The sequence below is a fragment of the Nylanderia fulva genome, unplaced genomic scaffold (assembly GCF_048542155.1).
Source record: "Nylanderia fulva isolate GAGA-0341 unplaced genomic scaffold, ASM4854215v1 Scaffold21, whole genome shotgun sequence".
Lineage (NCBI taxonomy): Eukaryota > Metazoa > Arthropoda > Insecta > Hymenoptera > Formicidae > Nylanderia > Nylanderia fulva.
In genome coordinates this window covers 3396931-3408914 of record NW_028190275.1, presented here as the reverse complement: position 1 = coordinate 3408914, position 11984 = coordinate 3396931, and the positions used below count along the sequence as shown (strand labels likewise).

General features: G+C 27.0%; 3 protein-coding genes and 1 long non-coding RNA gene across 8 annotated transcripts in view; 3 read left to right on the top strand and 1 right to left on the bottom strand.

The window, feature by feature from the left end:
- The first annotated feature begins 233 nt into the window (after nucleotides 1-233).
- On the top strand, nucleotides 234-4218 carry LOC114932366 (uncharacterized). Of its 2 annotated transcripts, XM_029304531.2 has the most exons (8): nucleotides 241-295; nucleotides 627-815; nucleotides 1038-1430; nucleotides 1693-1903; nucleotides 1975-2083; nucleotides 2167-2288; nucleotides 2499-2732; nucleotides 2821-4218. In XM_029304531.2, exons 2-8 carry the CDS (start codon nucleotides 627-629, stop codon nucleotides 3210-3212), a joined length of 1650 nt encoding a protein of 549 aa, XP_029160364.1. In that variant the 5' UTR covers nucleotides 241-295; the 3' UTR covers nucleotides 3213-4218. The 2 variants fall into 2 exon arrangements, with proteins under 2 accessions (XP_029160363.1, XP_029160364.1); XM_029304530.2 differs by having other exon boundaries at nucleotides 234-815.
- Nucleotides 737-11984, bottom strand: part of LOC114932368 (uncharacterized) — a 28093-nt gene continuing 16845 nt past the window's right edge. For all 4 annotated transcript variants that reach the window (XM_085482536.1, XM_029304534.2, XM_029304535.2 and 1 more), the window contains 2 exons: nucleotides 3911-4012; nucleotides 737-3787 (listed from right to left, as the gene is read on the bottom strand). In XM_085482536.1, coding sequence (XP_085338662.1) covers nucleotides 3573-3787; nucleotides 3911-4012 — 317 coding nt within the window. In that variant the 3' untranslated portion in view covers nucleotides 737-3572. The remainder of the gene's footprint in view (nucleotides 3788-3910; nucleotides 4013-11984) is intronic.
- LOC146723312 (odorant receptor 43a-like) lies at nucleotides 6928-9226 on the top strand. The gene is made up of 4 exons (XM_085482535.1): nucleotides 6928-7051; nucleotides 8233-8369; nucleotides 8538-8670; nucleotides 8753-9226. The coding sequence occupies exons 1-4, from the start codon at nucleotides 6995-6997 to the stop codon at nucleotides 8801-8803; spliced, it is 378 nt and encodes a 125-aa protein (XP_085338661.1). The 5' UTR covers nucleotides 6928-6994; the 3' UTR covers nucleotides 8804-9226.
- Nucleotides 10550-11964, top strand: LOC114932371 (uncharacterized). The gene is made up of 3 exons (XR_003819884.2): nucleotides 10550-11211; nucleotides 11408-11527; nucleotides 11634-11964. It is a non-coding gene; the product is annotated as an uncharacterized LOC114932371 (long non-coding RNA).

The following is an 11984-nucleotide window of genomic DNA, read 5'->3' as shown; positions in this document are numbered from 1 at the left end:
GCTGCAAGAAATACAATTTTTTAATCAAATATATTTTTAAATATATTTTTTCGAAATATATATATTTTTTTTACACACAGTGATAAAAATATACATGAATAATTTAGAAAAGAATTTCTATCCCCATCCCGATACGACAGGGCGGCTGTCACTGAATTGCGGTGGCCGCTCTCAGGTTTCTCTCTGGTAAGAAACATTGAGCGGTGACGTCAGACGTCATGTGATCGAGTTCGTCGAAGGGGAGGGAAAAGGGAACGTGTGTTACCGCGTGTTCTCTGTTTACATCCATTCCTGTGTATAGTGAATCAGTTCTAAAATTATTTGCTTCTATTTGATAATTGAGTGAAATTTATTATTATCTATCCGGCCACTGTGTTTATTAAATAATATTGTAGCAGCACTTGAAAGTTGAATGAAGAAAAGGACGAAGGATCACATGGCAGATCCTGCAATCAACTGATTATATTAAATATTTTGTTATGAGTGTTAAGAAAGGAGCATGTCGAATTCGAGACGATCGATTGTATTTTATTAGTCATCGATAATAATTAACGCAGTTATAAATGAAGCTCGAATGCATGTATAAATTATTATTAGGTTGATGATACATGATATTTATTATTAAGATGAGGGACCAAATGAGTCAAACTGTGGAAACTGTGACGCTGCTTCTCGAAACGAAACGATTCAAAATTAACAAGGAACAATTGATCAATAAGAGTCTATACTTTGCCACGCTTTTCTCTACAACCTATACAGATCATCGTTTGTCAGAACATACTATAAACTATGAGATTCCTTTGACTTCGTTCCAGGTTAGTTGACTTTGATTTTTAACTATAAAAAAAGGAATAATTCTTTGTCTCGAAATTTCTCTTCAAATATGAATATTTATTGTCCAAGCTTTCCAAGCATTTTCTCCTCATCAGAGATTAATATCGAAATTATTTGATATGATTGGGTTGTGTGCATTATTAGTGTCATAAACTACTTTATTATACAATTGAAATTAAAGGACACTGACTTTGATTTTACAGGATTTTATCGATTGGATATATGATGAAAATATAATAGCACATTATAAAAACAATCTGGGACGTCTTTTGGTTTTATTGGAATTAAGTGTTCTATTTGCAGTAGATGACTTAATAAAAAATATAACGTACACACTTGAGCAGTACTATTTATTACCAGAAGAAGTACTTAATATTTGGTTGTTAGCAGAAGAATTAGGGCTTCATCTATTACGTGATCTTTGTTTGGCTATTTGCTTAGATCGTTTCACTGAACTGCCATTAAATTTGATCATTAAGTTATCGAGGCAAAATTTTCTGAAATTAATTGGAAATGCTAATCTAAGAGTTGCAAATGTAAATGACCCAGAATCTTATTTGCTCAATATTGTGCAAGAATGGATGAAAGTTAATCAGGTGAGTTTTATATATATATATATGTGTGTGTGACAATAATCTTAATATTAGAACAGTACAATTTTTTTGAGAAAGTAAATGGAAAAAAAATTGTAAACTTCCTTTCTTCTTCAGTGTCCAAAATGCATAACATAAGATTAATCACATATTTCATGATATCAATCTTTGATATCTATTTTGTTTTCTTGACATGTATACTATTACATTTTATTATATGTTAATATATTGTAATTCAATAGATTAAAAATTTGTATTTTGAAAGGATATAATTCCACTGGATATTTTAAAGAAGACCGGACCAAAAATTTTTCTGAGTATTATATCCTGTGATATTTTTTCTTCTACTGTTAATGATGAATTTTATATTCATTGTTGGGATAATAACAATCTTTCTGAATTTACTACATTTAAATATCCAAATGCTATTACGGATAATAAGAATACAATAATGGGAATGCAGATTTCTGTTAGAGGTATGCAATTTTTTTTGTTTTTTTTTTTTCTTTAATACTATATTAACTTACTATTTTACATGATCTCTTAGGATACAATTTATATCTTATTGGTGGAGAATTTGGTATTGGTTCAGGGAGATTTAACACAAACATATGGCGTTACTCTTTGATATCTAAAAATTGGTTTTTTGAGGTCACGTAGGTATTTTAAGTAAATTAAAAATAATAGCAATAATCATTATAGAGTAGCGTTTTCTCTGCAAATTTAAATCTTATTTTAGTATGCCATGTGCAAGAAGACATATGATTGCTGCAATTGTGCAGAATACATTAATCCTAGCAGGTGGTGTAGGACATTATCGACGAAAACTGCGATCTCTTGATATCTACAATCTCCATAAAGGTGATTTTAATTAGGGAGCACAGAGAAAATCAGTTCCCCCAAATAATCTCATTCAAATTGTAAAGATATAGACTATGTAGAAGTATCTTTGTAGTTGTAATTCCTATTTGAAATTAGTTTGTTATATTAATATGAAAACTACTATATTTATTTTGTTTTATTATTAATTCATATTTTTTTATTACTTTCTTCTATTTCAACAATTCACAGGCATATGGATAAAAGGTGAGGACATACCCATGGAGTTTGTAACTGTTCCCGATCATTATGTTCTTGATAAAAAACTGATCGTATTTGATCGTTTTAAGTCACCTATTATGTATATATATAATTCTGAGTTGAATGAATGGATCATAGTAAAAACAAATCAACTTTCATTAAACATATGTGACTTACACATGACTACATCAGTAATGAAGTTTAAGGCTGCTTCATGTTGTATCGGTGAATATAGTATTATAATTTATGCACTATGTGGAGATGTGTGTGTAAATGGACTTAAAATTTATACATATATTGCTATGCTTTACAGATAATAACAGGCAGGACAAACTAAATTTACAGACAATTGTAGTGATAGATGCAGATATATACGAAAATTTAGAACATAATCGCAAAATACTTCAAAAAATAACTGCTGAAAATTTTGGAACGATTGAGAAAGACGATTGTAATATACACTTTTACTTTATACTGTCGTGCAATAATTTAGACGAGAACAATATGCTAATATGTTTGACAAAGCAGAAATGCATGCTAATACGTTTGAAAGGAAATCAAAAGTTACAGTGGAATAGTATATCTTTACAAAATCCAAATAAGTTTAGTTCTCTTTTTGCCCACTCACATACTTTCTTTTTTAATTTGATGCATCCAGCAAATTTGCACGATCAATCGGCGACAAAATTGAATTGTACAACTTGACACATATAACTTTTCATGAATTAAATCTTCAGTGATTAAATATAGAAACATACATAAATAGAAATAAAGTTACAAGAAGTGAATATTTAAGAAAAATGTAACGAAAACATTGTAAAAATCTTCGAAAACAAAAAGCTCATTATGATCTGCGTATTTTTTGAAAAAATTAACTTGGCTTTACATAGCAACGTCTTCTACTTTTACGAATTGTTATATTGTATAACATGAAAACTTTTTTTATTACTGACTTATATGAATTAAACTTTTATATTAAAGTTTTTATCAAACGCTAATTGTTTTATCTGCTACCAAACTATATATATTGAAAACCGTCGTATCTTTTTTTCTGACATCCAACGATTACACAGATATAATTATTAACTCCGGTACTAGGATCGTTTTCACAGTTGCCATGGCTGACGTCGTTGAATTTGTTTCGTTCCTTTTGTTTGATCGCACGACGTCATTGGCTGTGCAGGTCTCGATGACGAATTCGAAAGACGTATTGTCGTTCAAGTTAAAGTGATATCTGCTGCTAGTTTCGGGAACTGCTTTGTTGTCCTTCAGCACTGTCACTGAAAAATTTGCACTAGTCTTTAATTGTTACATCAGAAGGGAGAGTGAAAAGAAAATAATTGATATGATATACTTAAACTCCGTAAAACGATTGAATAAATTACTGGGAAAGAATTTGATACCTTTCAAAGGCGCGATATCAGTCCTGTATGTGAAAGTCACAGACTCGCCTTCGCTCACTGTTGCAGACTGCGGGAATGTCGCAGATGCTGGACTTTTCGGCCCTACAATTCGAGTTGAAAATTGATATTAATGATAGATCATTCTACCTCTCTTTTATACGAAAACTTCATCTTAGATATAGTTGCTTAGTGATTATAATTTCGAACTTAATTTTTCCTAGGATTATTTATTAGATTAGAATATAAAAGACTTTTATAATTATGATGACTTTCAGTTGATAACAATTAAGATACGATGCCTATTATCTTAAGATCAATAATAAATAATTTAAGATTTAACGTTATAAATATTATTATGTATATAAATTAAATTATATACATTTTAGGAACATTATACATATTTTATTCAAATTATAAATGAAATATTCTACTAATAAAATAAAATAAACGCTTTATAATATATATTTAACAATATTTTATATGATCGTAGCTTCAATTATTTTATTTTATATATATATATATATATATATATATATATATATATATATTAAACACCGTAAATTAAAAAATAAAAATATATTTAAAAGAAATAATATCAGAATATTTTGATGAGAAATAGTAAAACTTTTAGTACATTTAAATATTTATAATAGTCAATTTAGAATAAAAATATCTTCAAATCTAATCAATTTAACTTGAAAAATAACATAAGTTTTACATAGGCTCAATACTAACATGCTCAAAGGCTGAACGATATTTCTCTCGAGAAGCAAACGTGCCATGAATGCTCGCAATGAAATAAAGGGTGAGAAATTGTGGTGTGAAAAAAAGTGGCGATTACGCGTGCGCAACTGTCACGTGAAATATTCTCTCTCAACAAATATTTTCCCCTTTTTTCCGATGGGAAAAAGACATGCGCTCAATTTCGTCGCGCTATCAAATCGATCGCGTAATTAGGAATTGTATAGAAACATTACTGAGAAAATGCGAATTTTCTCTAGAATTTTGTGTTGCTTGGGGTGTTATATGAAATTAAGTAATTTTTTTATACGAAATGAAGTAATTTGTGAAATTATATCAAAGGAGAAAAATAAATAATAGTTGATAGTTCAAAGGAAAATGGAGGGGATAAAAGTTCTCTTGTCAGTTACTTCAGTCATACGCATGTTATATCTCGCAAAGAGATGAGCTTCAAAAACTCGAACCATAAGTATTTTGATTTGACAATGAATAAAATTCTTTTGCTCATTCTTGGCGTTTGGCCCTATCGACAATCAAAACTTATTCGATTTCAATTTATTTGTCTGTCCAGTATTCTGACGACAAGTGCTATATTTCAGGTGAGCACTAATAGTAATTTATAATAATATTATTATAATAATAAGAATTATACTAAAATTTAAAAATTACAATTTAGATTAACATAAAATTGTTATATCAAATATACTATAACAGTATATATGTAAATTATAGCTTTGCTTATAATTGAATTTTATATAAATATAATTCTGTGTATATATATTTGCATTCTAATTTATTAATTTTTATTATAAATACAGAATTTTGTTATAAATTATTAGTTTATACTAAGTTTAATAAAATCAAATATACAATTGTCCGTGTGTGTGTGTGTGTTCGATTTTAGAAAAATATAATTTTTCAATGCAAATTTCTATGTACTTAAAATTGTTATTTACAGTGTACAATATTTATATCACAAAAATGTACTCTTGATCTCATCATTAAAGCTCTATCTTCCATATTTCTCTTCATGTTCTGTATAATAAAATACAACATGTTTTTTCTTAATCTTGAATTTGTAAGTTGACAGTTTATTCGTCAGATAAACATTTTCTTGGAAAATTGTTATACAATTATTTTATTATTTTTTATGTCCAAATAAAAACGATATAAAATACTGAAAGATGAAGGATATGCTCGAACAAGTATTCAATGCATGTAATAAGTTAAAAGATGCAAATGAAATTGCTATTATAGACGAATATGGACATAGAGGCAAACGTTGTACCATTATACTTACAAGTAAGATAATATTTTTCGCGTACGGTCATAGTTTTTTTCTCATTATGCAATAGATTCATTAAAAAAAATCAATTTCGATAAAGGATTACAATTTCTTTGTTGTGCATAACAATCAACAAGTTACAAATATTTTCAAATAATTTCGAATAAAATGATAGAAAAAACAAAGTAGCAATTAATTGCATGATAAAAATCGATCACTAGTGGGAAAAAAACTTTGGAAGTTTAAATTATAGTAAAGATACGTATAAGTGTGAAATAATAAAGTGTAAATCAATTTAAAATATATATATATGGCAGTTTAAATGACAATTCTCTTTTTATAATTAATATATTTTTCAGTACTTGCCATTCTCACCATGTTGGCTTTTATAATTCTTTCACTTTTTCCGGATGTTCTTGATATTGTTTTCCGGACAAATTCGTCTAACTCACAAAACGTGCTAATCGTGGAATATTTTATCAATCAACAGAAATATTTTTATTTAATAATGCTACACTCCATTGCATCAATTTGTATCGGTCTGACTGTTGTGTTAGCGATAGGAACAATGTTCTATACATATCTCCAACTTACTTGTGGAATCTTTAAAATTACCAGGTATAGACGTGAATGCAACAATGGCTATAAAGATTCGGATATTTTCAGATTTCAGAAATTTTCAAACAAATATTTAAACAAAACAGGTTAAATTTAAGCATAAAAGTATTTAATATCTTTCTTGCTAATAATATATTTAATTATTACATAAAATGTATTATTTCATATATTAATCTAATCTGTAATTACAATATATACTACATAAACGTTATTTATAGTTATCGTATCGAACGCGCAATGAGCGTCAATAAGCTACAAAATATTAATTTCAGAAAAACTATTTTGATATGTAAGGGTTTAATTTGTGCTGTGGACTTTCATCGACAAGCTATGAAGTTTGTATACACTCGATAATATGCGAGATTTGTTATACCTATATATGCATAATAACATTTTTATTTTTAAGATTATCCCTACTCTTCCAATACAATTTTGAAAAAATGCTGTTCTTTTTAATACTAACTGGAGTAATCTCCATGAGTCTCAATATGTTTCGAGTAAGTTTTCTTATTTATTGTTAAATCTACTTTTGAACAAACGCACCATGGTTTTCCTAAGATGTACAAGAATATATACAGTTGTTTCGTTATTCTGTGACAGTACTCTTTTATTAAGTATCGTGAGAATTCGAATTTAATTGATAATGTAATTTTCAATCAACTCTCGTATTTTTATATATTCTAAAAAAATATAATATTAAATCGATATATATTATATGTATGTTTAATTAACACTGGATAAAAATTGTCTGTATCTTTAAAATCTATAGTAACTTCAAGTAACATAATAAAAAAAAGAATCTTGCTATTTGTTATATTCACATTTGAAGCATAGTTAAAATATATAGCATGAGAATTTGATTATATAATTTAATTTAAAAAACATTACATAAGAATAGGAGTAATCGTTCCATAGGTTTTTTTTTACAATTTAGACTTCCAAATTTCTACCATGTGGCAATTTCAAAAAAATTCCAATAAAGTTAAAAAGTTTAATATTATTGTTATATATTATTTTAATGTATTCTATTTCTTAAATTACGCACTTTGTAACTCGGGTACATGACACATTGAAGCAGTTTTGTTTCAACCAAAGTTAAATATGTCAGAATTTTTATTTTTTACATCAAATTTATTATATTAATTATGGTTAATAAGATTCATAAATAAAAAATTTTAAAACATTAAATATTAAAACACGTTTTTAACGACTCTGCAAAATTCTTAAATTTGTAAAAAATATAAAAAAATTTTTAATACATTATTAAATCCTAATTCACAACTTTCTCACAATAAATCTTATATATTTAATAAATATCAAATTATTCAATACAATATATAAACTATAATAATCAACATAATAAATTCCTTTTGAAGATGGAAAGTTCTGATACTTAATTTAACTGCAAGAAGACTCTCCAACAAGTCATACACGAATTATAACAGTAAAGTACATTAAATTAAAATTATAAATAAATAAAGAGAAATAAAATACTTTTTACTATTTTAACTGAAATTTTTCAGAACTGTCACGTAACTGTAATATTTTAATTGGAGAGTTAGAATCATATTCAGCATTCTAAATTTAAAATATTATGAAAATTAATGAGCTTTCTTCTGTTCAAAAAAAGTTATTTTTTTTAGCGCGAATCATTTTAGATTTATCTTAAATTTTTCAGATTGCATCATCCGAAGAGAATATGAAGGAATTCTTAATATCTTTTCTTAATACAGCTATCATTTTTGTGTATACGTTTCTATCCAACTATTGCGGTCAAACTATAATAGATCACAGTCATCAAGTATTTGTTACCGTGTAAGAGAACCATATCTACAAAACAGTTATGTATGAAGATTCATATTGTTACATTAAATATATTAGGATCAATAATTCTATAGAAGTACATGTTAAAGTTTAGTGATTAAGAACCGCAATGTAATGAAGAGATGTTTTTGAGAGATTCGGCAATTTTTCTTTTTCTAGGTACAAAATTCCATGGTATCTAGCTCCACTATATATACAGAAAATAATACTGTTTCTGCTACAAAGAACTTCGAAAACCTTTAGTTTAAACGTCGGTGGAATGTACGATGGATCTATAGAGGGATTTGCTACGGTATAGAATAAAATACGTATACATATGTATATATTAAAAGGTAGCATATATAAGTTAATAAATAAGATATCTTCCATTGCAGATAGTGAAGGCCACAATATCTTATTTTACAGTCATATATTCTACACAATGATGAGATTATAATAGTTTGAATTGAGAAATAGCACGGTAAACGTATAGATCTTTAATAAAGAAATTTATGTTTATACATTTTTCATATAGATTAGAAAAAAATTTTATTTTTAATGTATATAATGCAAGAGTGTATGGTTTTGCATTTTCTATGCAAATAAAAAATATACAGGGAAAATTATTCAAAATATTATTGCGCATTATATCTTTACAATGTATTGAAATTGAATGACGTGCGCACAACGTGTACTTAAAATTTAAAAAAATGAAATATTATACAAATATAATTATATTTTACATTGGCTTTAGTTTCAATATCTTTAGTACACAATATTTTGTAAATAAATATTTAGTGCTAGCATCCGTGCATACATCAAATTTTTGAATTTTAATAACTTATTAAAGCTATCAACAATAAATAACAAATGTGTTGTACAAAAAATTTAAAAAAAATGTTTATAATGACGTAAAAATAATGTTTAATAAAGTAAGTGTAAGATATTACTATAGCAACAATGACATCTTAATTGTATCAATTATTAATTTTTTTTATTTCAAAAGCGCATCGGTCCAATCGATTCGTTTTAAAAAATTTTGAACTTCGCGGAATATGTAGATCTAATACGATAATGTTCAAATCTAAGGAAAATGTTTCTTTCGAAAATCTGAGGAAAATATTTCTTTCGTAAATCGAACATATCTTACGAATGCGTGTAACACATTTAAAATAAAGTATCGATTTTGAAAAAAGACTACTTGTGGCGCAAAGAGTTGCCTATTTATGGAAAAAGGACATACATTTACGAAGCAGCGTCATATCGATCGTGTAACACATTTTACGGCAAAATGAAATTAAATTACACGTATTCCGATCTCACAGTTCTATTTAGCATACTATTTTTTTAAGTTATGTTGTACTACATAATTTTAGTTGAAATTTATACGACGAAAGAACTTGTGAAATAATTAATCTATTAATGTAAACAAAGAGGACGAGCGCAACGTTGTCGATTTTTTCACGCATGAAAACTTTTAAGAGATATTAGTTTTTCAGTTACGCATATTTTTAAGAGATAATCTATATTTTGACACAACATTTTGGTTTTAATGAAGTACTTCTGTGCTGGATATTATTCTTTTGCTTGAGCTTTCAATGAAGTTTTGTTGCAAGTATATATAGAATCTTGATATATCTTTATTTTAAATATTTAATAACTGTGTGCATATTGTATTTATTTATTTTATCCAATAAGAGAAAATATATTGCAAAATCCAGCGATTACTTACTTGGCTTGATGAAACGATCACAAGGTACTCAACATTCGGTCCCTGGATCCATCCTGATTATTATCAGTTGATAGAAATTAAGATACGATGCCTGGTCACTTCGAGATCTGGAATGAATAATTTAACATTTAACATTATAAATATGTATTATGTATATAAATTGAATTGTATACATTTCAAGAACACCATATATATTTTTTATCAAAATTATAAATAAAATACATGCACTATTAATAAAATAAAGAAATAGTAAACTCTCTATAATATATAATTATCAATCTTTTATATGAGTTGTTCTTCAGTTTTCTTCAGTCCTTTTAATTAATATATATACTGTAAAATTAAAAATGTTAAAGAATAAAAATATGTTTGAAATGAATATAGTATTAGCAGAGCGATAAACTTGATGAGAAATATGTATATTTAAATATTAATAGTTAATTTAGAATAAAAGTATCTTCAGATCTGATCATTTTAACTTGAAAAATAACATAAGTTTTACATAGGCTCAATAGTAACATATGCTCAAAGGCTGAACGATATTTCTCTCAAGAAGCAAACATATGCCATGAATGCTCGTAATGAAATGAAGGGTGAGAAATTGTGGTGTGAAAAAAAGTGGCGATTACGCATGCGTGACTTTCGCGTGAAATATTCTCTCTCAACAAATATTTTCCCCTTTTTTCTAATGGGGAAAAAGACACACGCTCAATTTCGTCGCGCTATTAAATCGATCGTGTAATTAGGGACTGTATAGAAACATTGTTGAAAAAAATGCGAATTTTCTCTTGAATTTTGTGTCGCTTTGTATTATATGCAATTAAATAATTTTTTACACGAATTGAAGTAAGTTGTGACATTTACACCAAATGAGAAAAATAAATAATAGTTGATAGATCGAAGGAAAATGGAGAGGATAAGCTTCACTCTTGTCAGGTACTTCAGTCATATGTTAGATCTCGCAAAGAGATGAGTCTCAAGATTAAAAGTATGTATTTGAATCTAACAATAACTAGAACTCTTATGGTCGCTATTGGCCTGTGGCCCTATCAACAATCAAAACTTATTCGATTTCAATTTATTTGTCTATCCAGTATTGTGACTGCGAGTGTTATATTTCAGGTAAGTTCTGATAGTAATTTATATATATAATAATATCATTATAATATTTAGAATTACACTAAAATTTAAAAATAGCCATTTGGATTAACATGAAATTGTTAATTATGCAAAATATATTATAATTGTATGTTAATCTTAGCTATGTTTATAGTTAATTTTATATATATATATATATATATATAATTATTATTTACAGTGTACAGTGTTTATCTCACAAAAATGTACTCCTGAGCTCATCATCAAAGTTCTATCTTCCGTATGTTTCTTTCTTTTCTCTTTAACAAAATACAACTTGTTTTCTCTTAATCTTGACGTTGTAAGTTGATAGCTTCTTACGATAAACATTTTCTTGCAAAATTGCAATCTTCTATGACCTTATTATTTTTTTTTGTCCATATAAAAACAACATAAAATATTGAAAGATGAAGGATATGCTCCAAGAACTATTCGACGAATGTAATAAGTTAAAAGACGCAAATGAAATTGCTATTATAGACGAATATGGGTATAATGGCAAACGTATTGCCATTTTCATTACATGTAAGTTAATTTTTGTCGAGTACAGTCACAGTTTCTTTTTAATACGTAAAAACTGTCAAGATTTCACTGTAAAAATCGATTTCGATAAACATTTGCAATTTCTTTGCGTACATTATAATCAACAAGTAACAAATATTTTCTAATTAATAATTTCGAATAAAATGATAGAAAGTATTATAGTAATTAATTGCACAATAAAAATCGATCACAAGTGGAAAGAAATATTAAAATTT

Bases quoted from the DNA above. Each gene is read 5' to 3' on its own strand.
- LOC114932366 (XM_029304530.2), top strand. From the start codon at position 609: ATGATATTTATTATTAAGATGAGGGACCAAATGAGTCAAACTGTGGAA. The intron at 2,084-2,166 runs GTAGGTATTTTA...ATCTTATTTTAG, and splicing joins AATTGGTTTTTTGAGGTCAC to TATGCCATGTGCAAGAAGAC. The intron at 2,733-2,820 runs GTGAATATAGTA...TATGCTTTACAG, and splicing joins GGCTGCTTCATGTTGTATCG to ATAATAACAGGCAGGACAAA.
- LOC146723312 (XM_085482535.1), top strand. From the start codon at position 6,995: ATGCTGTTCTTTTTAATACTAACTGGAGTAATCTCCATGAGTCTCAAT. The intron at 8,370-8,537 runs GTAAGAGAACCA...TTCTTTTTCTAG, and splicing joins CATCAAGTATTTGTTACCGT to GTACAAAATTCCATGGTATC. The intron at 8,671-8,752 runs GTATAGAATAAA...CTTCCATTGCAG, and splicing joins CTATAGAGGGATTTGCTACG to ATAGTGAAGGCCACAATATC.